The following is a 27,519-nucleotide window of genomic DNA, read 5'->3' on the forward strand; positions in this document are numbered from 1 at the left end:
AGCTTTCATATATATATATATATGCTATTCTGTTGTTATTTTAGTCATGCATTCCATCTGTTTACAATGATTGTGGCTTAAAGTCACTTTGTGAAATCAAATCTAGCTATTATAATCCATTAGAATGCATTATTCAGTTTCTTATATGTACCTAACTCATATCGACTCTATAGGGACATGAAGTTTGAAAAAATGGTGAAAGTAATTCAATGGAGTCTGATGGCAGGTCTGCGGCTTTCAGATGTGGATGGCATACTTAAAAAAAAAAGAGAGGCCTGGTTGCAGACAGGCTGCCTAAGAAAGGGCTGAGAGCCCTGTAGTGATGAAGAACCTTTCAGAGGAGGGTCTTTTAATGTGCATTACAATGATGGACTGACCATGCTCACTGCAAATCCAAGGATGCAGCATTTCAGGAGCACTTCTGCTGGTTCCAGTGCTTTAGCAAACATTAATTATAATATTTATTCTACGTTTTTTCACAATTTTTTTTGTTTGACAGTGTGACAAAGTTTTTAACAAATTCCATTGCACATTTTCTTTGCATTTAAATTTTTATTTGGTTTTGTTATGATGATATTGATCATTACATACATTAATTTCACAGATGAGTTAGCAGAATTGACTTCAGGATAGTGTTTATTCAGGAACTGGATCAGGCTGCATAAAACCACTGTTGTAGTGAAGGCTTTGTAGTACATTCATGTCAAGTGTTCTTTCATGCAGCCACTGAAAAGCTTTTATGCAGCAGAGTTTGCTGATGCACTAAATGTTCAATTAGAGATTAAAGCTTGTTGTAGTGTTTGGAGACATATGTTTGCATTCAGCTGAACTATCTTATGAGGACCTCTGTACCTCAGATTCCTGCGTTATGATTGTTCACTAAAGAATGAACTTGACAATGTTGTGTCACTCGCTGGGGGTGTATGATGACAGGTTTCACAGAGGCAGAAAAGTGTTTTCCACACCCTGTTAAATTTGACAGTGTACTGTGAAAGGCGCATGCCACCATGGAAGGAAGGCTTGTATTTGAGGCTGTTTTTGGGGTATGTTGACATATATCTCTTGTGATAAAGATCATTTGCTGTTAATGTTTTGTGTAGCAGTTTAAGTGTTCTGAGCCATGCTGCTCATGCAGGCAGCAAAGGTTAGAGTTCAGCTCATTTCATTTCCTGTCATCTTTAGTCTCACAATCAACTAAGTGCTAAGATTGTTGCAGTGTTGCTTGCTTTGTATGTGTACCCTTTAATCATCTCCAGATCAGAATGTTGAGTGCTGTTGCTGCCCTGGACTGAAGGCCACCTTGTGCACTGTCAATAAACACTTGTACTTGTACACTTACAATAAATGAATAATGTATTTATTTATTCATTCCATATATATTCCATATATATATATATGTGTGTGTGTGTGTATATATATATATATATATTATATGCATTTGCATACCAATTACACAATTAGCACATTTTCATTGGTCATTTCTTTCCGTGCACTTAGCTTTTTTTCAGTTAGTTGCTGAGGCAAGTTTAAGTTTTATTTCAGCCTTGTTTCCTTACCCTAGTGCAAAATAAATATACTAAAATGTATTTGAAGTACATTTATTTAATACTAAGTATACTACAGATATGTTTACATATTTATGTACATAATAAAATACATAGTAAAAAATACTTCAAGTCTGCTAAATTGGAACAACTAATTTTGTACTTAATGCACTTTAATTGTAGTGCTGAAGTCAAACTAAAGATATTTCCGAAGTATATTTGATTGTGCAAAAGTGGAACTATTAAGTAAACTTTTAAATATCTTGCATTTAAAGATCGATATGATTCAAAAATCATACAATCCTCATCAGTAGTGACATTAAAGCACATCTTAGGCTTAATATTAAGAAGTATGTATTGGGCACAAGTAGTACTCCAAAAAAAGTTTAATTATAATTTTTATATCAGTAAGTCTCAAGCGATATGTCAGTAAACATGTTAATAGATTTTAACTGTATACCTAGTATGAAACAAATGTATTTTAAATATATTACCTTTTTACTAGTGTAGTTTTAGTTCTTACATCTGTTCTAACCTCTGTCTACTGTGAAGGACATCTTCGCTTTGCTATACAGTGAACCTGAAGCATGACTATGCCTGCTCTTTTAACTGTATCTATCAGCCTTGAGTCCACAGAGAGTCGCTGAAGCAAAGTGACTTGATATAGTTTTTTAAACATAATGGAAATGATGATAGGCAGATAAGTGACTTGTGGTGGAGCCTTTTCCCCTCATATAGGACCACATTTACTCACGTGGGGATCCTCCTTACTCATCAAATTACCACCACTCGCTCCCTTTCAATCAAACATACAGTGTGAAGACAGAATGAATAACTGAATCGATGACAGCAGGCGTATTATGTGTGTTATTTCACAGTCCTCTCACCCTTAGAAGCCCCCTGTCTCTGTCTTATTACACATGATGACAGTGAGATGTTTTAATGCTCTAGTTAAAACGGTGAATGGCCCTGTGTAATTGAAATCAATAAAGTTTCTGCAGCGGGTTGTGCTTAGCCCCACACTTTGTGTTAAATAATATGAGTGGGCTTGGCTAGGCTTCAGCACTGCCACACATTTTGCGCTCCTGCGGGAAAGTCATCAGAATTCCTCAAACTTGTATGTATGTGAGTGTACCCACAGCCAGGGAGAGGAAGTGCCAAAGTAAACATGATTAATATTGGATTGCTCATTTTGTTTTTCTTCTCTTGTTTTTCCCCATTTCCTTCCCTTTCTTCTTCGATGCAGCCACAACCTGAGGACAGCGACGTTCAGGCATCCTGTGACGGGACATATCTCCTCAGAAAACACTGACTTCATTTTACAGGACCAGTGAGTGCTTCTCTTCCTTTTATTTGCACAAAATGTACTTTAGGATGCACACTTCCTGCTTTCTCTGAGGGCATGTGGTTAATAGATCAATGTAGGTTATTTGTATGGTTAGCCATGTTTAAGAAATTCTCGAGGGCCTTGGATTAAATTAATAGTTGCAGGATTTTTGGATACATCTTTAACAGATGCGTGAGTAATGAGATGTATAATGATTCATGAGCCACTGATATCATATGCCTGTGCTGGAATCAGCAAATCAGCTGGAAATGTACAGAGGTAATGGTAATGATAGCCATTACTGTTATTGCATTTTCATATTGCAAGGTGATGTGGGTGTTTTCTTGCTTGAAGCTGCACTACTAAATAGTATTTGAAATAAAGATATCTGGTAATCTGTACTTTATTTTGACTGCAAAACAGGTGGGCACAGTGTTGGGGAAGATAATTTTAAACTACCTATGCTAAAAACTACTAACAGAAATTAGTTAAATATATTTTGCAGCAAAATTTACAGCACCTTGGAAAAAGAAATGTTTTAGTTTTCAGATTGAATTGAACATGATGAGGGAGAAAGATCGAGTGTAAGTAGACAACATGTTTTTGTTGCATTCTTCTCAAAGGTAACAAACGCTCAACACTAATGTAGACCAATTTGCAAACTAATGGATTGATTCTTTTAATCAGTTGATCAAAAAAACAACAACACACAAATTAGTTTCAAACTTAGGCTGCATTCCAATATGCATACTTTTGTACTATATAGCAGGTAAAAAAGTATGGGAAAAGAGTAGTATGTCCAACTTAAACAGTAGATAAAAAGTACCTGGATGGCCTACTGCTTCTGGCAAGATTCTGAAGTGTGCTAATACTATCCCATGAGGCATCGAGAGAGGATTGTGAATGTCATATGACATGCCAATGACAATATTGCAAATGAATTGCTTTACTGCCAATAACAATGTCAGGATTACATTTATACTATATAGAACTTTTTAACTGTTCTGAAGTACTTATTCCAAAGAAGAACCTACTCAGAGAGTATACAATTTCAAATGCAGCCTTAATTACTGGTTTGAATGAATCAATCAACTCTTTGATACTTTCATGTTCAACTTAGAATAAACAGAGAACCAGGGGAATGTTAATGGAATCAATAAGCACCCTGAATCATTTAGTGGAATTGGAGTCTTGCTGTTATGGATGATTAGTCATGATCAACCATAAATATACAGTAAATCAAAGTTAAACTACTATAATATTAAGAATTGTTCATTTTCTTTACTATTCCATTAAAATGCGTACCACAGCACCTGTTCCTCTCCTCTTCCTTTCCATTAATTTCTGTCTTCCTATATGCCAGTAAGCTGAGCTGGGATTTCTACCTCATCAGTGCTGTGAGGGTTAAGAGATCTCAGATTTACATGCCCCGCTGAGACAGATCTCATTCTGTTACTCACTAAAGCCAGAGGAAAGAACAAGCCGAGGGCTTGCTGTTTATTTTGAATGTTCTGCTGCCTGCTGAAACAAACCCTGGTGAAAACTATTACGAAGTTCAGCCACCTACCTCGATTTCTCTGTTATCACTCAATGTTCTCCATATAGAGGTGGGCTCATGGATTCAGAATGTTGGGCTCTCATAGGAATATCACACACGGCCATGAAGACCATTGCTCATGCAGATGACAGGTAAGTAAATGTTGCTGCCGGGGTTGATTGATTGCTTCTCATTAGGGGCACAGTGCGTGGAGGCCCTGTGCCAGGTTCAGGCTCAAATTAACCATCATCAGGAGAGTCACTTGTGCTTTGTGTAACAGAGGGATCTAGTTATTAGTTTACCAGCTTACAGACCTCTTGTTTGAGTGCCCAATAGGCAAAGATCATGGCCAAACGTGTTAAGCGAGAGAGGAAGTTTGTCACTTGCAGCTGTGTCGATAAGCCGGCGAGACTCTTAATGTTTTGTTGGCTCTCGAATGCCTGTGGTTTGTAGAAGAGAGAGATAGTGAAGTTACAGGACATAACTGGAATACTTACCACTCCTGGCTGCTCATAAGTGCTATTTTAAGCACAAGTTCGGCCTCATTCACTCTTCTCTCCCCAGCAACCGTTGCCTTTTCCTCTAGTAATCTAGCTATGGAAACTAACCTCACCCTAACAGCTGTGATTGGGAAAAGCCTCCTGAAATATGTCATGACGTCAGCAGAGACATATCAAAATTATTCATCACAACCAGTATGTTGCTGCAGGTTTTCATGGCTGTGTATTAAGTTGTAGATCCCGAATTCTGGAGAATATGTACTCACTATGGTTTACAGCCACAGACACACCCTACTTAAATATGTAGTATGCTGATATTTCAGCTGATCTGAGTGCCCTTAATAGCACTGTATACTCCCACCCCTTCTCAGTGAAGGGCTAAAATGTGTTCTGCGATATTTCAGTGGAAATGTATGCAGTGATAGAAGTGTTCTGATCCCCTGGTAGTGCAGTAATATTGATCTGAATGGCTAATCTGAGCACAGTGCACATCTCAACAAACACTAGGGCATGGTGCATTGTCGGCCACAAAGGCTGACTTTTTGTCTTTTTGTATGAATTATTAATTTCTCTAATGACCAAACTGCATACAACACTTATTGGTGACTTTTATTAACATAATTAATAAACATTAGTACATTATATAATGTTTAACAGATTCTTAGTTCATGTACTTAGTTCATGTACTCAGATTCTTAGTTCATGTACTTAGTTCATGTACTCAGATTCTTAGTTCATGTACAAGTTAATTTCACGTTTGAAAAATATCTAAAATTTTCGTCTTTAAATGAACCTAAATAATATTATGTAATGTCTATTAATGAACAACAACAACAAAAAACCCTATACACACATATATATAATAACTATGGTACTGGTATAATTAAATTAGATTAAATTAAAGGGGTCATTGGATACAACATACACTTTTAGAAGTTGTTTGAACTGAAATGTGTCTTAGCAGTTATCCTAAGCGATTGAGGTACTCTGTTGTTGGATGTAATAATGAATATAGCAGTCATCATTTAGTGGATTACCTTTGTTTTTAAAGGGAATGTGCCCCCGATCTACCTAAATGCGTTTATGTACTCGCGAATCATTCGTGCATTCAGCCTCACCTACAGAAGAAGTGAGTATAAGGTTCTTTTATGAATCTTTGCAAATCGCCCTTTCCTAATAACGTGCTAGTTAGCAAGTTCCGCGGCTAAAGTAGTCCAGTCTCACGAGAACTGCGCGTCACCCCACAGAAGAGAGGGGCAGGGTGAGCAGAGCTCATTAGCATATAAAGGAACATGGACTAAAACGGGTTGCTGAAAGCAGAGCTGATTTTGACATGGTAAAAAGGGTGCTGTTTTACACTACCATTGAGAAATGGGAGAATATTGGAGAATACTTTTTATATATATTAAGTTGGAAATAAATATTAATAATAATGATAGGTCAGTTGTGGTATTTTGCAGGAATATATTTTTGTTTAGGTGTTTCTAAACTTTCATCTCTCTTTGTCACATTGTACAATAATCGAAACAAATTAATGATCCATGTCCTTTTATTTATATATTTGGCTGGAAGTTATGCAAAAAGCAGGATATTGTAAAGTCAGCCAGTAATAATTTTTTTTAGTATACAGTCATCACTAACAAAAATTACCATTTAAATACCATGGTTTCTGAATATGGTAATCATTGAGTACATGGTACCCAACAAAGTACTACTGTATCTGAATCCATCACTCATGTTGTTTTTTTTGGTAGCAGTTTGAGAACTGCTGTATCATCATGTAAAGTAAGTAGAGCTCATTATACATCACTGTATGCTATGTATTATGCAGCTTAACCAGGTTATTAGGTCTGAGGCTCCCCTTCTGTAGAGCTCTGGGCATTTGGGAACAGAATGTGGGCTTTTTTTTCTTTAGACTTAAGATCTTGCTGAGCTTCAGCCTGGATCTTTCTCATCTCTCCAGAATAAAATAAAGGCCCTCTGTACCCATCCATTCAAAAGACAGTGTAGGTAAATAATATCAAGCCTAGTTAAAACACTAGTAAGTCCCAAGGTGCAAACATACTTCAAACAATTTTGGATGGAAGCCAGTTTGTGAGGTGAAAAATGAGGGGGAGAAAGAAGCAGCGTTGTTTCAGTCTGCAGCTCTTCCCATGACAATGCTGCTGTAGCTTCCTGCTGTTTTGATGTTGTACACGGGCCACAAACACCTCCTGACTCTGTCACACTACAGGAACTCCTCACATTCCACAGGAAAAAAAAGCTGTTTATGATCTTGTTGAGGGGCTGTCTGTGTGTGTGCATGTGTCAGTTTCTGGACAGGGTTATTGTGTTTTACTGTAAGCTCCAGCACCCATGAAAAGCGTGGAGTCAGCCTGACATGTGGCTTGGAAATCTGCTTGCTTTGAGTTTTAGCAGCATAATAAATTTTTTATTTTTATTTTTTGGATTGATGACCTTGTTCAGTTGCGTCATGCATTTTTGTTTCTCACTGGTTTATTTTGTATTATCAGCACTTGTATTTGTAGATTTGTGGTAAAAAAAAAAAACTGTCAAATGTGATGCCATATAAATTTGTTATACATTATTTTTGGTTTAGTTTTATTATATTTTATCAAGTTATAACTGAATGTTATGTTTGTGGATTATAAAACAAAATCTACATAATATATAATTATGGGGGAGAGACAGTCCTAGGGCAGCTGCAGGGGCCTCCACCACCTAGAAATGTTCCGGGATTAAAGGAGCTAAACATCAAGGACGGGTGGCTCCCGGCTGATGACCCTGCAGCTGCCCAACCGGCACTGGCAGAAGTGCATCTGGAAGAAATGCCTAGAAGGTAGCCTTACCTGTGCTTATACCTAATAATTTAATAAATGCTAATAAATTCATGATTTTTTTGTCCAAGTCGAATAAATCATATTCTGCAACAGCTCTATTACGCTATTACAGCTTTTCCCAAAGTTTCTCCCTTCACATTGGGTCAGTTATACCCTTATGTCCCGAGTGTGTTATTTGATGTATGAAGCCGATGATTTAAGAGCAGTAGGTTTTTCACTTATCTGCTCTCTCAGCGTGTTCTAGATTCAACCCACTCATACATCAGAGTTCACCATATGTGTCGTATCCACACCTTCTGTGTGATGTCAGTGATGGTGTGAGTTTCAGATGATTCTCTAAAAGAGTGTCCCTGAGAGTCAGAGCTGTTTGTAAGAGAGATTTTTGTTACTACTCTGAAGGCTTCTGAGAGTCTACTACATTTTATAGACATTACAATTATATGCTTGAGTACCAGTGGTGCTGTTTTCATTTCACTTACTGTAGGCCTTAGTCTCACATAGCCAGACTTTTGACTGTCTGGTGCACTTTTGCTATTAATTCATCCACTTAAACAGGAAGAGACGGTCTGATTTGCATGTAAGATACCAAATGTGATGTGTTTTGTTTTTACATGCCATTTAGGAACTGTTTTTAAAAAAGCAGAAAATTATTTGTAGTGCCTCTGGAAAGTAATAAAGACCCCTGTGGTTCTTGCTAGTGAGCGCCTCTAATTAAACTTTTATCTTGCAGAGATTAGGAGATTTGATGCCACCAGGTATTGCTCTGTAACACAGATGAGGTGTTAGTGGTATACAAACCTGAAACCAGAGCTGGAGCTTACAAGGTAGAATAAGGGAAAATAAATGAAATGTGAGCAGTCTGGTACCTTGTAAACAGCTTTGTTTCCAGTCACACTGATAAAAAACCCTATACAGCCTTATTTCTGGAAGATGTGTTGAGCCAGCCAATCTCATTGCTGTAGGCTATTTCAGCCAGCGCTTGGCAATTTTGTGTGTAATATGCATCAGACAGACTGTAGGCACTGTGTGGCTGTGCTGTCTGGCTCTGACTTTAGGTCTGAATTTTGTTTTCAGAGTAAACTATTTACCCAATAACAAATTAATTTGGCATGTTTACAGGAAAAGGCAACTGTCTATCCAATGAATTATAACTCCTCGGGTACCAGTCCAAAATGCCTTGTCATTTACTTGAAGGAGATTTAGAAATGTGACAGATGTTTGGTTGAGTGGTGCAGTGCTCTGGTGGCATTCGCCCTAGGTTATACCTTTCCCTGCAGTCTTTGAATCTGACACTTCTCTTTGACAGGGCTTGGAAGAAGTTTTTTATTTGTTGCCTGCAGAAGCAGCTCTGACAGTTTGTTTCACCTTTCTTCTGTCCTCTATTCCCCCCCCCCCCCCCCCTTCTCCTTCATCTCTGGCGTTCTACTCTTCTCTCTGCTGATTGACCCAAAATGTTACATTAGCATTACCTGAATCTCAATGCAGCTTTTTATGCAGTTCTCCTTATTAGGAAGAAAAATGGAGCTAAATACTTCCAGGAAGCAGCCTAGCATTAAGGCATTTGTATCACAGAGATTGTGGCTCTGGCATTTCACAAACATTTGGTAAATCATTTATTATTAAACACATATTTAAGGAACATTACTTTCGATATGAGTGTTTAGACTCTCTTTATGGTAATTCCAGTGGAACCATTAGACTCATGCAGAGTCAGACTGAGTGTAGTGACCGTGACTTGTAATGTGACTTCTGCAGATGCCCTGCATTCTTCAGCTGCAGCGCATTCCTCCGCTCTCCTCATTCACAGGGTGCTCACAACAAGATGAGCTAAATTTGGGGTTTCTCTACCTTCCAAATGAGGCACTGTTACAATTCATATTAATCCCGTTGTGACTAGGTAGATTGGTAGGCAGGTGGATAGTGAATGTAGGAAGGTAAATCGATAAGTAAGTAGTTAGGTGGTTGGAGGATGGATGGATAGGTAGATATATGTAGGTAGGTTAGGTGGGTATGTAGTAGGGATATGTGGTATGGTTAATTTCAAATGAAAATTTTGTAAACGACTAGTCGACTTGTCTAAAAGTAAGAAACACTGAGAAGACAGTCAAAAACATTGTATGTATATGCGATTGGGAAGTCGTGGCCTAATGGTTAGAGAGTCGGACTTGTAATCCAAAGGTTGCGGGTTCGCGTCTCATGCTGGCAGGGATTGTAGGTGGGGGGCAGTGAATGTCCAGCGCTCTCTCCACCCTCAATACCATGACTGAGGTGCCCTTGAGCAAGGCACTGAACCCCCAACTGCTCCCCGGGCGCCGCAGCATAAATGGCTGCCCACTGCTCCGGGTGTGTGTTCACGGTGTGTGTGTGTGTTCACTGCTGTGTGTGTGCACATTGGATGGGTTAAATGCAGAGCACGAATTCCGAGTATGGGTCACCATACTTGGCAGTATGTCACTTCACTTAATAGCATGTTCAAATAAATAATGTAAATGTTCAAATAAAGCTTTGAAAAAGTTTCATATAAAAGTAAACCTCACATTTCAGCCTTTAAATAAAGAAAAGGGTTAAGTCAAAATGATAATTGTAGAATGATAATTGTAGAATCCACATAAGCTTGTTTTTCATCAACCGGTCAAAATTTACTGCAGGGCATGCAAATTTGGTCCGTTTTTGGCCAGACAGAGACTGCAGTGCGCACAGACTGAATTTAAATATGTCTCTGTAAATCCACTCACTGACAGCAGGTGGTGCTTTATATGGAAAAGCTGAAATACAGCGGATTCCCGTGAGCTCCATGGACAAAGCAGTATTGCAATTAAGAACACTTCCTTTAGGTATTGGTACATGGAGCGAAGACGAAAACAAAATGCCATCGAATCGTTTCTGAAGACAGTCAGAACCTTCAGAGGTACATTAATATACAGGTCCTTCTCAAAAAATTAGCATATTGTGATAAAGTTCATTATTTTCTGTAATGTACTGATAAACATTAGACTTTCATATATTTTAGATTCATTACAACACAACTGAAGTAGTTCAAGCCTTTTATTGTTTTAATATTGATGATTTTGGCATACAGCTCATGAAAACCCAAAATTCCTAATTAATTCATATAATATACAGTGGTGTGAAAAAGTGTTACAGCGCAGGAATTTTGGCCCACTCATCTTGGCAGAATTGTTGTAATTCAGCCACATTGGAGGGTTTTCGAGCATGAACCGTCTTTTTAAGTTCATTGCACAGCATCTCAATAGGATTCAGGTCAGGACTTTGACTAGGCCACTCCAAAGTCTTTTGCTCCAAAGTCACTCCTGCTGCAGAACCCAAGTTCGCTTCAGCTTGAGGTCACGAACAGATGGCCAGACATTGTCCTTCAGGATTTTTTGGTAGACAGCTGAATTCATGGTTCCATTTATCACAGCAAGTCTTCCAGGTCCTGAAGCAGCAAAAGCCCCAGACCATCACACTACCACCACCATATTTTACTGTTGGTATGATATTCTTTTTATGAAATGCTGTGTTACTTTTACGCCAGATGTAATGGGACACACACCTTCCAAAAAGTTAAACTTTTATCTCGTCAGTCCACAGAGTATTTTCCCAAAAGTCTTGGGGATCATCAAGATGTTTTCTGGCAAAACTGAGACGAGCCTTTATGTTCTTTTTGCTCAGCAGCGGTTTTCGTCTTGGAACTCTGCCATGCAGGCCATTTTTGTCCAGTCTCTTTCTTATGGTGGAGTCATGAACACTGACCTTAACTGAGGCAAGTGAGGCCTGCAGTTCTTTAGATGTTGTTGTGGGGTCTTTTGTAACCTCTTGGATGAGTCGTCGTCTGCGTTCTTGGGGTAATTTTGGTCGGCCGGCTACTCCTGGAAAGGTTCACCACTGTTCCATGTTTTCGCCATTTGTGGGTAATGGCTCTCACTGTGGTTCGCTGGAGTCCCAAAGCTTTAGAAATGGCTTTATAACCTTTTCCAGACTGATAGATCTCAATTACTTTCTTTCTCATTTGTTCCTGAATTTCTTTGGATCTCAACATGATGTGTAGCTTTTGAGGATCTTTTGGTCTACTTCACTCAGTCCTGTCAGGCAGGTCCTATTTAAGTGATTTCTTGATAGCGAACAGGTCTGGCAGTAATCAGGCCTGGGTGTGGCTAGAGAAACTGAACTCAGGTGTGATAAACCACAGTTATGTTTTAACGGGGGGTCACATGTTGTGTTTACTTGTTATCTTTGATTAATATTTAAATTTGTTTGATCTGAAACATTAAAGTGTGACAAACATGCAATAAAATAAAAAATCTGAATTTTCACTCGAAACGAAACTACTCTGCGCACGTGAGACAGTTACTTAAAACTTAAAACCGTGGAGAATTTTATCATGATTTATCGTGATTTATTTGTACTGTATAACTCGTTACATCCCTACTGTATAGCTAGCTATTGATGGTACATATTTGATAAATATATAAAAATATGTAGATATGCAAATACATTCATAGACTGATAAATAAAATGATAGATAGATACAGTGCCCTCTATAATTATTGGAACAGTAAAGACAAAATTGCTCTGTTGGCTGTGGAGTCAAGACATTTGCAAATATGATTAAAAGATGAATATGAGACAAAACTACAGAATGTCACATTTTATTATTGGCCGTTTCAACACATACATGTTTTACCAAATAAAAAGAACAGCACTTTTAGAGTTCATCCCACTCATTGATGTGAGCATAAGTATTGGGACAGTTGAACATAAGGCAGATATAAAAGATTAAAAGCTATTAAGTCACCTTTATTTATATAGCGCTTTTAACAATGTAAATTGTGTCAAAGCAACTGCACAATATCAAACATATCACAATATCAATATCAAACATATCACAATATCAATATCAAACATTGGCCTCTGGCCAACAAACCAGCAGTTCAATTTAACTGCAGCAAAGTCAGATTGTAAGGTCTCAACTAGTTCCAGTGGTCATTTGGTAATTCTGTATGTTGTCTGAGCGTTGGCATCCTCTGAGGGGTTGGCATTATCTTTTCTCAGGTGTTCGGTCATCTCAGATCATTTAGGGGTTGGATCCAGACTGAAGCTTCTGTCATTCCTAATTACCACGGGATGTTAATCCCGTGGCAGAAACAGAGACAAATAGAAACATAATTAGCGTAGCTGCTGTTCCATCCCAAGCTAAAGAATAATAATAATGTACATTTGATCAGATATACTACAGTACAAGATTATAAAATGCATTATGTGAATGCTTGGCTAAAGAGATGTGTCTTTAATCTAGATTTAAACATAGAGAGTGTGTCTGAACCCCGAACGTTATCAGGAAGGCTATTCCAGAGTTTGGGAGCCAAATGTGAAAAAGATCTACCTCCTTTAGTGGACTTTGCTATCCTAGGTACTACCAAAAGTCCAGAGTTTTGCGACCTTATCGCAATTATTTAGTTGCAGTTCCCTTGCGCACAATCACAGCAGGAAGTCTGTGACCCATAGACATCACCAGACTCTTGGTGTTGTTTTGGGGAGTTTCTGCCTTTACTCTCCTCTCCAGCTGGTGAAATTCATGTTCAGTCGGATTTAAATCTGGAGATTGACTTGGGCAATCTAAGACTTTCCATTTCTTTGCCCTTATAAACTCCTTGACTGAACTGGCAGGGTGTTTTGGGTCATTGTCCTGATGCAATATGGAGCACTTCCCAATGAATCTGGTGGCATTTTCTTGAATATTGGTTGGAAACATTTGAACAGGATGAAGATGTCCAAATTTTTCTTATTTTGTTGAAATATCATATTTTTCCATTTAGTACTGCCCTTCTGATGCGACAGAAGATACTTGCATGTTTCCTGGAAGACAAATTAAGTACAATTTACCTTGAGCTTCAAATTCAAAACGTTTTCACCCCCGGCTGTTAATGCATCGTGTTTCCTTCTGGAGCATCAGTGAATGTTTGAACCTTTTTTAATAGTTGTGTTTGAGTCCCTCAATCATCCTCAGTGTGAAAATGTGGATCTCAATATCATACAGTCACTGCTGGAAAGGCAAAAGATATGCAAAAGTATGCAAAATATGCAAAAGATGCTGGAAAACTGAAGAATCTGCAGGACATGGAGGATTTTTCTGAAGAACAGTGCTCAGTTTAACTGTTCAGAACAAACAAGGGACTCATGAAGAACCATCACAAAACAAAAAAACAGTTGTAGATCATCCAGGTAATCACACACAGTATTAAGAACCAAGGGTTCCCAAACTTTTGAATGGGGTTATTTTAATAATTTCAGCTATTTTTTTGTCTTGTGGACTATATGTAAACATCTTTTATGGAAAACATCTTACTCAGGACAGCACTAAATAAAAAATAACATGCATTGTATATGATCTCTCTTATTTTGTTAAAATGATCCACATTTTCACAGATTCTGCAAGGGGTGCCCAAACTTTCGATCCCCACTGTAGATGTAGACTTCACTTGATTGACAGGTGCTAAATGTGTCTTTTAGGATATGTTTCTTAATATGTTGTTGTCACTGTTACCATATTCAGGTCACCTGAGACTAATACTCTCACTAGAGTTGCTTATGCTGAGTTATGATATTGTCTGTTGACTACTCCTCCTGTTCTGGTCTCTGAGTAGTCTGCCCTCAGGGAATGTGTTTGTCAATGTGTTACTTGAGTCTCTTCCTCTTTTGAACACTTTGTGTCCCAAGTCTCTGCTTTGCTTTGTTGGCTATTAAATTACAAAAATGTACCTTTTTCACTGATGAATTCACCATGTATTAGTAACCACACCTTATACCTGGTGAAGATCATGTCTTTTATTTCTGACTCTTGCAGGGCAAATTTACGCATGTCCAAGCCACCACCAGAGCCGAGACCTCCCAGTATGGTTAGCGAGTCCTCTGTCGCTGTGTCCTCATCCCCTGCGGACACCACCTCAGGATCCAGGGTGAGAAGCTCAGCCTCATTTAGTGCTGATCTGTGACTGTTTTAATGTAGTCTGTCATAGTCCTGATCGTCAATAAGGGCAAACATTTACACAGAGCACTTCCGGTTCCTGAAAGTGCCAAGCTGGCTAATTATCTAGCGAGCCTCACCATTACTAATGTGTGTGTGTATCTCATTTTAAATCATTGAAAACTGATAATGTTTTTATAGGTAATGGGGAGAGTAAATTAGCCTCATCTATTTTTGCTATATTCCTCCAATTCTGATAAATGACCCAAGCCAGGTTACTGATTTTTCTAGCACCAGAGAAGCTGGACTTAATCTCCTGTGCAGGACAGCTGCGTTGTGCAGAGGTCATGAGGTAATACTGCATAGAACATCTGCAGGCGATTGAGAAATGCACAGAACACCTCTCACTACTTCCTGCTAATTAAATCTGAGTGTGTGTGGCACAGTTACACTCTAGGTGTAAATGCAGCAGAACTGTTTTACTGGTGCCGCTAATACTTTGTCTCGGTCTAGTGCATTAATATACACTGCCATTTATAGAGTTTTTCCAGGTGTTACAGAATATGGGCTGTACTAGAGATCGAAGAACTGAAAAGCTCTTACATTTCAGGCTGGGTGTTCATTTGAAATTTTTAATACATTTAAAAAATGTAATTAATAAAATTGTATTCTAAATATAATAAATAATTTAAAGTAATATCTATATAAAAGTGAGTGTTTATATCGATCTACATAAAATGTATGTGCACACAATTTTATTTATATAATTTAAAAAAAATTTAAAACATACTTTTTTTTTTTTTTTTTTTTTTACATATTTTTAGATAACATGTATGCTGTTTATCATAACTCATTTTGCATGCATACATACATTTATCAAGTTGCACTGGTAATGGGAATGCAGAGATATTTCTCCCTATTAGAGAGTGATTTTGACACAATGAAGTTTTAATGGCCTGGCCTGACACACATTGGCTTTGTCACTATGTGGTAAAGACTCTGATGCTGGCCTGTCAATGACAGGACTGAGTCAGCATCATATGAGCTTTCACAAACCAATTGATCATCCCAGAGGCCCTCATCTCTGTGCGCACGCACACACACACACACACACACACACACACACACACACACACACACGTTTTTGTGAAAAGTGGGGACATCCCATAGGCATAATGGTTTTTATACTGTACAAACTGTATGTGCTATTGCCCTACACCTAAACTTAGCCCTCACAGGAGACTGTGCATTTCTACTTTCCCCCAAAAACTCACTCTGTATATGATTTATAAGCGTTTTGAAAAGTGGGGACATGGGTCAATGTCCTGAAAAGTCACCTTCACCTTGTAATACCTGTGTCATACCTGTGTCATTATATAAATTTATAAATTGAATGCGCACACACACACACACACACACACATACACACGTTGTGTTTCCATGCTTTATGGGGACATTCCATGGTTTTTATTCTGTACAAACTATGTTTTCTTTTTCCCTCCACCAACCTAAACCTACCCCTCACAGGAAACTTTTAGCATTTAAATTTTTTTTTTTAATTTCATTTTGTTTGATTTATAAGCTTGTTTCCTCACGAGGACCAAAAAATGTCCCCACGAGGATTTTGGATATTGCTATCTTTAAGACATTTTGTCCCCATAATGTAGGATTTACCAGGACCGCACACGCACATGCACACACACACACTTTCCTGGGAATAAACCAGGCTCCTGGTGGACATCAGTCATTGTCTCACTTTAAAAAAAAAAAAAAAAAAATCTCATTTTACTCAAGTAACACGCAAGTGTGCACATTTGGGTTGACAAATGATCAGTTGAATCGAGCTTTGTACAAATCAAGATTAATAAATGCAACAAACCCTGTTATTGTAAGCAATTTGCAGTAAAAGTGTTTTCCTTGAACATAAATTGACCCCAGAATGTTTTTTGACACTTTGGCCACACTTAAAAATAACAAAGTCAAGCATCCAAATGCTTTTGGATGCCACTTTACCTTACTGATGCCTGTGTATGCAGCATTTTTAATCAAATCAAATGAAGCAAGTGGTTTTCTTTTTTCTTTTAAATACCACAGAATTTGAAACCCAGTGGGAAGGTGCATTGCTTTGGCAAGCGTGACCATTCCATCAAAAGGAACCCTAATGTCCCAGTGGTGGTAAGAGGATGGCTCTACAAACAGGTGCGGCCCTCAAAAGTGAAACCCTGATGCGAGTGATTACAGAATCTGATTTTGATCTTATACCAGCAGTAAATTCTTTGTATGTTATGCATACCTGGCCAATAAATGTTGAATTGATCTTACCTGAATGGTGTTCAGATGTTAGATTAGTTTTTAATTAGGCCTTATGATGAACTAAGCCCCCCACAGGCAATAAGCTGATTTACTAAACATGTTATTCAACATAGCATATTAAATAGATATTCAGTCTAAATAAAGAGACCTTCAATTAAATGCTAATACTAATATTTACATTGGTTAGTAATTTTGGATAATGAACTGACAGTTTGTTTTTCTTTCTAATTTTCTGAAAATTATTTTGTGGGCTGATTATTGTTCTTCCACCATCAGGACAGCTCAGGCATGAGACTGTGGAAGAGGAAATGGTTTGTGTTGTCTGATTACTGCTTGTTTTACTATAAAGGTGAGTTATAATACTCAGCTTTAATTAGCTGCAATCATCTAAAACAGTCTCTAATTTTATTGCACAATAATCATGTTTTAGAAGTAAAACATTCAATTTCTTTAATACATTATTATGAGAGTACCTATAATTTAAAGTGCCCCTATTATGCCTTTTTGAATATTACCTTTCATGCAGTGTGTCATGTAGCAGTATGCGAACATAAACGTTCTGCAAAGTTGTGAAGCCGAAAGTGCACGATATATAAAGTTATTGTCTATCAAAAAAAAAAGAGTCTGCTCGCAATTGCCTAAACGAGTTGTTAGGAATTTGAATGTTATTCTGTTACGGCTGTACGTCACAAAGTAACACATTTGCATAATGTCCACACATGGCTATCATTTGCACTGTATGCGGTAGACCAATCACAAAGGACTGCACCATCTGACCAATCACAGCAGCGAGTGCTCACGGAAAGGAGGGGTTTAGAGAGACTGATTCTTCTAACTGCTTCACACGAGTCGTTTAGGAATCATTTAGAAATGAGGTAAAATTAAAGCTGTTTTTTGAGAGAACTGAACAGTTTTTTGACCTTGGATGCATGTACACCTGTTTTAGGAGACTCATAAAACAATATTAGCAACCTTAAAAATGGCATAATGGGGGCACTTTAATACGTAATAGAAGGTTTTTAATTTACTATCTTTATCCCTATTGCTTGCACATATCATATTGAATAACGATATGATTTTAACACAGTTCACATTAAGTATAGAACTGTTTTGAACTTGCTTATTTTCTCTCATCTAAAGTGCCGCCCACTGATATTGGCACCCTTGGTAAATATGAGCAAAGGTGGCTGTGAAAATAAACCTGCATTGTTTATCCTTTTGATCTTTCATTCAAAAAGTTTACAAAATTCTAACCTTTCATTGAAATAAAAAAAACAGAAAGTGGGGGAAATTTATTAAATAAATGTTTTTCTCTAGTTCACGTTAGCCAAAGTTATTGGCACCCAATTATTGCAACGTCCTTTTCCCAAGATAACAGCTCTGAGTTTTCTCCTATAATGTCTGATGAGTTTGGAGAACACCTGATAAGAGATCAGAGACCATTCCTTCATCCACAATCTCTCCAGATCCTTCAGAATACTAGCTCCATGTTGGTGCTTCTATTCTTCAGTTCACCCCACTCATTTTCTATAGGATTCAGGTCAGGGAACTGAGACAGCCATGGTAGAAGCTTCATTTTGTGCTCAGTGACACATTTTTGTGTTGATTTTGATGTTTGTTTTGGATCATTGTCTTGCAGGGCTCCAAACTGTGACTAAAATGGTCGCATTTGCGACCAAAAATATTAATTTGCGAGTGAAGTTTTTGCTGAGGTCGCCACTGGCGACTATATATAATTTGCATGAAAGGACTTTTTTCCCGATTGTTTTGCGCTCACATCTTTTGTTATGTTCACGTATTAAACTTACATAAGACGATGCGCATCAAAGTTTTACTGGAAAAGAGTTTCAAACAGTCCTCGTCTCTGCCGCACAGTCTGCTGAACGCAGTGAGAGAGACCTGAAAGGGCCTGTTTACACCTGGTCACTTCATGCATTTTCTCTGATCGGATATCTATATGATTTGTTAAAACGTTTCCCCATTTACACTTGGCCACATAAATGTGTCTTCGCAAAACGGATATAAATCCGTTCTTCAATTCCCGCTTCATATGCAAATATAACGGAGTTCATGTCAATGAAAGCAATGGATAATTTTATTAATTATCAGCTAATTTCAATATCAGAGACCGCAACAAGAGAGCGCGCGGCATCAGCACTGGAAAGATAGGCTAGTCTCGCTACATCAGCACTGGAAAGATAGACTAGTCTCGCTACTTTTAATGAAGAAGATTGTGTGTTGAGCGTCTGCGACTTACTTTCAGGTTCATTCAGTTTGCGCGTCGCTTGCTGAAGAAATACTCCGCTACTCGTCCACGGTGATGCTTGTTGCATTGCGCTGTCATATCTGACTATAACATGCCATATAGCCTATAAAACGCTCTCACACATCTATTATTTTAATATTATGGGAGGAGTAAAATTACCATATGTGGTTTCAACAACCAGATGCATTTACACTTGTCCGGTCGATCTTCTTATCGAGATCTTAGTCTATATGCTGTGTTCTGTTAATGCATGGACTTCCTGTTATTTGAAGCGCACTTGCCATCCAGTAATCGCAAAAAGCTTTGTGCTGTCTGACTTTTTAATAAAACAAAGTATCAGCTTTAAAATGCTACGAAATTCAAATTATGCGGTTTGGGTGCTCTTTAATGCGGACCACAAGCGCACACTTTCGGTAATATAAACACCAGTACCCGCGTCCACACGGTCCGTGCATGCGTCCGGATCGCGTTAGCACCTCAGTTAAAGCAGCAAGTGAACCCATTATATATTTCGATTTACTACTATAGTATGAAATGAACATGATCAAAAGGTAGGCAATAAGAAAGCCTATAGTACAACTTACTGAAATGTTTTATGTAAAAGCTCATTGTTTCAAACTGAGGAAATGTATAAAGATTGTAAACATTGCATTGTAATACATTTACCTCAGAATAACCACTCAGTGTCCATAAACTCATCAGTCAGCTAGAAAAATAACTATAAAGAGGAGCGTTTTGCTATATTTATGCGCTGTTGCATATTAATATTTTTACTTATTCTGTTGTACATGATTCAACTCCTCCTATAAAATTGCATTTTACTAATGAAGAAAAACAGACTGAATGTGTGAAAGACGTGACAACATTTATAGGATGCACTGCACTCAGTTGCCAAGTGATGCTTATGGTCCATGATATTGGTACAGATTCTGTGTAACGAACAATTCTTTGTGACTGTATATTTCAAGTTGTAAAAGACATTTAATTCACACTTTAAGTGAACCTTAGTCCCCCGGTCGACCTGATCATCTACAAGATGGATTAAAATGCTGATAAAGCCTAGAAAAGATAAGACATAAACACATGACAAAATGATTGAAATGTTAAAATAGGGGGGAAAAATAAAATGATAATAATAAAATAAACCACTTTTATTCTGTGGCACCTAAAAAAATAATTTGGCGCCTAAGTTTTTCTTTTATAGGAGCCAATGGCTCCTTACTCAATTTTTTTGTCTGGAGCCCTGTCTTGATGGAAGATCCAAACATGGTCCATTATAAGATTTCTTACAGAGGGAGTCAGTTTCGATTTTTTTATCTGTTGGTATTTGATAGAATCCATGATGCCATGTGTCTGAACAAGATGTCCAGGACCTCCAGCAGAAAAACAGGCCCACAACATTGAAGATCCAGCAGTATATTTAACCATGGGCATGGGGTACTTTTTGTCCCTGTTTGCACCGAACCCATCTGGTGGGTTTGCTGCCAGAAAGTTATTTTCTGTTTCATCTGACCACAGAAGCCAGTGCCGTTTGAAGTTCCAGTCATATCTGACAACTGAATATGCTGGAGTTTGTTTTTGGATGAGCGAGGAGAATTTTTCTTGAAACCCATTTGAACAACATGTGGTGATGTAGGGGCTGTTTTATTTTTTTTCATTTTTTTTAGGCTTTCTGACCGCAAGATTCAACTTCTCTCTGTAATTCTCCAGCTGTGATCTTTGGAGTATCTTTAGATACACAAAAGCTCCTCCTCACCATGCATAAAGACAATATAGACACACGTCCTCTTCCAGGCAGATTTGTAACATCTTTAGTTGATTGGAACTTCTTAGTTATTGCCCTGATGGTTTGAAATGGGGATTTTCAATGCTTTAGCTATTTTCTTACAGCTACTTTCCATTTTGCGAAACTCAACAACCTAAATTAATCATATTTACCAAGGGTGCCAATATCAGTGGGCGGCACTGTATGTCTGTTTAAGAGTATTGCCAACAAACCAATTACCTTTTTTCAATTGTAATCTAACCATTTTCAAACATTTTCACCTAATATCTGTACTTTGCTCACAGACAGTCGAGAAGAGACGGTTCTGGGTAGTATTCCTCTGCCCAGCTATGTCATTTCCCCCGTGGGACCTGAGGACCACATCAACCGCAAGTACGCCTTCAAGGTAAGAGCATCATGATAATCTACAATCTAATGCTACTCTGTTCCTGTGTGTAGGCTCACCTTCACTGGCTTCATTGGCTACGCCTTCAGGAAGTCTATGTCATGTGGCATATTATCAGTGGTGTTGTGTGGGCAGCAGTTAGGGATGATTGATTAATGTGGCAGTTGTTTGGCTCCCCTCTCTGCCCTCTTCTGATCACATAGATCACTAAGTAAGCTTTCTCTGCTCAGGGTGCTCACAAACTCATAAGGAACTCAACTAAAAGTCTGATTGTTTTAACTAATAGCATCATGTTCCTGTACTCAGTTACCTAATATATTCTTGTCAAATGGAGACAAAGACCCTCAGAACGATCCAAGTTAGAAGTGTCTGACATTTTAACTTTTAAAATGCTTAGCAGCCATAAACAGTGTAGTTGATAAACTGTATTAATACTATATTATTACATTACTATATTGTATTACTTACTATATTATTGAAATAGATACAATATTCAATATAAAACAATATTGAATTGAATATTGTATTTTTTTTACTCATAGTGCTGATACCACTAATTTTTTAAGCTTTTTGAGCTTTGTATTATCTACCAGCATGGTTTAAATGTAGTAAAACACTGTATCTTGCAGCCTCTCATGACTTATTCTTTAAATTTGGAATAGCCCATCTCTTTTTGACTAGTACTGTTCCCCTCGATGTCTTATCACAATACTGGCATCACTGAAGCTGCTGTTTGCTCACTTGAATTTACACTGAGCTTCCACCCAACTCAATTCAACAAGTTCAACAAGTTTTCCACAGCCCTGTTCTCTTTCACAGAACGGACATGGGAACATCGTTATCTAAACCCTTCTCTGAGTGAGGCCTGTTGATGGCAAGCTTCCATTGAGCCTCACAAACTTCCTTCCACTGTTTACCTCGGTCTGGCGGACAGTGAAATAATGTTTAAGAACAGAATATCCCAGAAGGCTTAAAACCATTTATTTTATACCTAATGCTCTGGAAAATCAAGTCTGGCTTAAACTCTTGTACCACAGAGGTGGAAAAAACTGCATTTTTTTTCACTGATAGCTAACCTCTAACTTTGACATTTGTGTCAAGCTTTGCATTTTTGCTTAATCTACCTCGGTCTCCTCCTGAAGCAAAGCCTCTTCTGAAGAACAATACTCCAGGAATGTTTGATCCCATCACTGCAGCTCATTCATTTCCTCCGCTCAGTCATTCTTCCTTATGGGTACGCAGTGCATCGTTCAAACTCCATTACTCTGCCTGTATTCCCCATTGCTGGAATTTGTTTGACTGTTGTGCCAGCAGGCAGATTAATTATACATCTACTCTATTTCTAATATCCTCCCTCTTACTTGCCCTACAGTCTGTAATGAACCAGAGCAAGGTGAGAGGCCCTGTTCTCTCATTGGTGCTCTGGGTGTTAATTAGCAGGTTGTTAGTTAGGAGATCTCCATCAGTGAAACTAGCCAGCAGCTATTTGAACATCTGGCTGCTTTATTTTCATCTGAATTAGACCCCAAGCTATGCTGTTGGTCTAATGTTTTCTGCTCTAACGTCTTCTCTTAGTCAGCAATTCATTAGTTTGTCTGCATACTGTACATGTGAAGAAGAGTCTTGCATGTTTATTTTCTGTAATATTAAGATATCTTTAGAACTGTCTGTAGTAAGGTTCATTTCTGTATTTAAATATGATCTGTTGATCAAATCTGCATGGGGAAAACTTTCCCCCTCGTGCAGAATTCTAGACTGTGTGAATTTCTATTGAAATGCCTGGATTTTGTACTCAAAAATTCACAGACCAATGGTAAATGTGACTGCATCTTTGAGTATGAGCAGTTTTTTAGTCAATCAAAAACATACAGTGCAGCCTGAATACCGAATGAATGATTCTTAAAAATGTTCTTTTCAGAGAATCAACTGTCTGATTTTTGACAGATCTAAGAATATGTAGTCATGAAAGGTCTTATTTTTCATATAGGAAATGATATGACATGTATTTGAATTTGAGCATAGAAGAACTCATGATTCTTAGCTTTAATTGATTCATTTATTCGACTACAGCAGTTAAATGTTATGATGTTCATTACTCATCTTGTCCTGTTCTCTGGAGTGTTGTACTTTTGCTCTCCCAGTGGTGTATTTCTGCTTAGCTTTGCTGCCTCTAATGTTAATTGCGTTTCCACTCACCCTGCTTATCTGACTGGTATTTCACAACCAGGGACATTTCAACACATCTTCTAGTTTTGGTTAACATTTTTCACATAGGCCGTGATTCACCTCCCTCTGTTTTTGCACAACTCACTTTTATTCTCTCATTCCTATTGGCCTATTGCTTCCTGTTGTGACCTGGTGCATTATGGGAGCTGAACCGGGTGCATCTGGTGGAAGGGCCGTCTCCTGAGTCAGCCTCTTGCATGAATAGGTACTTTCATTTCCATTCATTACTATCAGCAGATCTCCACTCCATCATCATCCCGTGTATGGCATTTTCCTAGGCAGATGAAAAATGCACATAGCCCATGTGCATTGATGTTTCAGCATGCATTCTGCAACTCATTCTGCTTCCTCAGGAACAGGCAATGCCAGCTCGACAATCCTATCTTCATATTCATCTCCCTGGTGTGAATATTGGATATGCTGATATGTCCTTATGAATGTGTGAATCTCATAGTAAAGATAAGGACTGTTGCAGACTGGCATTGCTCAATTCCTCTTCTCACTTCATCACATGCATCAGCATTTCCAGTGTTGGTTATCATCCACATATTTCTACACTCTCATATGCTATTCAGTCACTTTTCAATTTTCAGTAGTGTAACTATAATATGAAGTGCGTCTGTGGTTAAATGTGTGGATGTAATTATATTTACATTTTTTGTATATACACTACCGTTCAAAGGTTTGGGGTCGATTTAATGTTGTTGTATCAAAAATAAAGTAAAATCAGTAATATAGTGAAATATTGCATTTTAAATATATTTTAAAATATTATAAAATGTAATCTATTGTTGTGACAACAAAGCTGAATTCTCAGCGGCTATTACTCCTGCAGAAATTATTCTAATATGCGTATTTGGTTTTCAAGAAGCATTTCTTATTATCACCAGTTTTGAAAACAGTTGTGCTGCTATATATTTTATTACGGAAACTGTGATATTAGGTTCAAAAGAACAGCATTGTAACATTTACTGTCACATTTGGTCAATTTATTGCATCCTTGCTGAATAAAAGTATTAATTTCTTTAAATAAAATGAATGACCCCAAACGTTTAATGTATAACACATCTGAATTGTTATTCTGGAATATGTATGACTTTCTCACAGACATTAAAGCCAAAGGAGAGGTTTTGGAATTAAACATATGAATGAATGTATGCAGTGTCTTCTTGAATGTTTAATGTAAATATAATTTCTTTCTGAGGAATATTCCAGGTCATTTACAACTTCTAATCTGTAGACAACATTTGTTGCAAAGATATAACTTTGATTCCCTCGGGCAAAAAATATTTTTATATTGGACATAACTTAAATGCAAACACATCAACTTTTTTATGGCTGTTCTTTTGCAACAGTTGTATATTTTATGTTTTGGCACCCCTGCCTTCATAAGAGTTAAACTACAGTTCTGTTTTTGGTGATTTTTCACAATCTTAGGAACATTGCTTTTTGTGCCACAGATTCTGTGCATAGATATTAAGTAGTAAATAACCCAGAATATTCCTTTAACCTCTGAAGGGGTTGAGTGATTGAGAAAATTCCTCTGATTAATTACTGCATATCCCTCTTAGAGGGATAACGCTGAATGAAAGGCCAGGACTAGATGGGTAATCTGAGGTCATTAACTTCTTAAAGACCGGAATGTCAGAAGAATATATATCAGCAGACATGCTTTCCTTCAGCAGCTGTTACTTGATATATTATAACTCTGATATATTATAATATTAGAAATCACTTTTCTCTTGCCCAGGTTTTTGTCTTCCATTTCTCATTGTTTGTCATGATAAAATGTTATTAATGGTTACAAGATTTGTGCCTTCTTTTTCCCTTCTGCTATTGTGAATTTATTTAGTTTATTCATATTTGTATGTGTAGATGTGTGTATATGAGTAAGAGATTTTATTAAATTCAATTAAAAGCATTTTTTAAATAGAATAACATACAAAAAATATCTCTACGTCCTTACAGATCACCGAAACAAGTATCCTGAGATATGACAGGTCTCTCTCTGACAGCCCTAGGGTCTGTAAACCCTAGGGCTGTAGGACATTATTGTTTAGACAGTCTGTCAATCGTTTTGAGTGTTCAGGGTTGCTGATATGTTTTTGAGATGACAAAGCACACATCATATAGACTTCCCTGGTCGACGCAAGTGTGCTATCAGGCAAAGAACTGCAACAAAGTCGATGAGAAAACAGTAGGATAATATGAAGACTTCAGGAGCCGATATCGGATATTGGAGGGGCTGCTTTAGCCATTAGTGTGTGACAGGCGGGATAATAGACTCCTGGAGAGGCAGAAGAGATGTGCCGTGAGCAGAGATGCAGCTGTCGAGTTGTGAATTAAGAGACCCCTTCGATGTAGTCCAAAGGCTGCTGCATTGACTTTCTACAGAATGAGTCAATGTTCCCAGATGTAAGCTCTGTGTGTGTGTGTGTGTGTGTATTGTTGTTGTAGAGGTGGAAAGGACAGTCTGCCACTCGTCTGAATGGGTCTGGGTGGGACTGGCAAAAGCGCTGAGCTGGACTCTGTTTGTAAGCGTTTAGATGTGTGAGTGGTGGCCGTACCTCCATCAGAGAGATTAGACCAACAGTTGCATTTTGGCAGTAGCAGATTTAGTGAACAGAAGGTGCATGGAGCTAGTTTAGCTGGGGGGCTGTTAACCATGGCATTAAACATAGTAAGAGAATTAACAGCTTTGTTTATGTAAGTATTTGTGTGCATCTTTAATATTGTGTATTTTTAACATTTGTGTGGTGTGTTTGGCATGTACAATTGACCCAAAAGTATTTGAACACTTATGTGTAAATTCGATAACCAAATGAAGAGGGGGAGGGCAAGTACAGAGACACTTGTGTGTAAACCATCTGCTGAAGTAAATTATATGTTACTCCTGGAATATGTGAAATAAGTAGAACAGAATTTCAATCATCTCTCTCCTCTCTGCAGGAACGGCTCAGTTTATTGATGTATCATTTGTTTGCTGTGTACTGAAGGTTGGAGTTCAGATCTTCAATGTTGATTTCTTGACATTGATGGGTTTTTATTCTATGGAAGCCTGTTTCTACCTCAGGGTTAAAAAAGTAAAAGGTTACTGATGTACGTAAAATAGTAACTTAATGTCCACATTAATGTCCACCAATTTATTTCTTCCAACTGTGACTTTATACCTCCAAATTTTATTTCCCACATTTTTTCCCCTCATTTATGAAATACATTAATACTTTTATTCAGCAAAGATGCATTCAATTGATCAAAATTGACAGTAAAGACATTCGTTAAAATAATAAAAAAAAGATTTCAATTCTTAAATAACTACTGTTCTTTAGAACTTTTTTATTAGTCAAAGAATCCAAAGAATCACATATATTAAAATATAAATGCTTATTTTAAAATGTTTTTAATTATTACATTATAATATTTAATTTACTGTTTTCCTGCTTTCCAAATAAAAGCAGCCTTGGCGAGTAGGAGACTTTTTTTTATAAGCATTATAAAAACGGACCGACCCAAATTTTTTTTAACTGTATGTATATCTCACAAATGTGACTCTCTGTCTCACAAAGTTTATTTAAACTTTCTCACAGTTATCAGCTTTTATACTCTAAGGCATAACGGGCTTCCATATTCTGAAGCATAATCTGACAGCAGTACAACAATCATTAATGTATTATTTTTCAACAAAAGTCTCAAATGCTTGCACAGTACAGATCACTAGTGCAGATCATTTAACTGAAGTGCATGGTAGTATTTGTAACAATGATAAAGCAGTTATCATTGGTTGGTAATTCTCTTAAAGTCCATTTCCTCAGCTCTGATGAACAAAATAAA

General features: G+C 37.6%; 1 protein-coding gene across 8 annotated transcripts in view; it reads left to right on the forward strand.

Moving 5' to 3' along the window:
• The window catches only part of LOC306877896 (pleckstrin homology domain-containing family A member 7-like), a 106,752-nt gene that overhangs the window by 44,252 nt on the left and 34,981 nt on the right, over window positions 1-27,519 (forward strand). For all 8 annotated transcript variants that reach the window (XM_079429917.1, XM_079429915.1, XM_079429918.1 and 5 more), the window contains 5 exons: window positions 2,791-2,874; window positions 14,593-14,704; window positions 16,807-16,911; window positions 17,302-17,374; window positions 21,362-21,462. In XM_079429917.1, coding sequence (XP_079286043.1) covers window positions 2,791-2,874; window positions 14,593-14,704; window positions 16,807-16,911; window positions 17,302-17,374; window positions 21,362-21,462 — 475 coding nt within the window. The remainder of the gene's footprint in view (window positions 1-2,790; window positions 2,875-14,592; window positions 14,705-16,806; window positions 16,912-17,301; window positions 17,375-21,361; window positions 21,463-27,519) is intronic.

Source organism: Barbus barbus, assembly GCF_936440315.1.
Source record: "Barbus barbus genome assembly, chromosome: 2".
Classification (NCBI taxonomy): domain Eukaryota; kingdom Metazoa; phylum Chordata; class Actinopteri; order Cypriniformes; family Cyprinidae; genus Barbus; species Barbus barbus.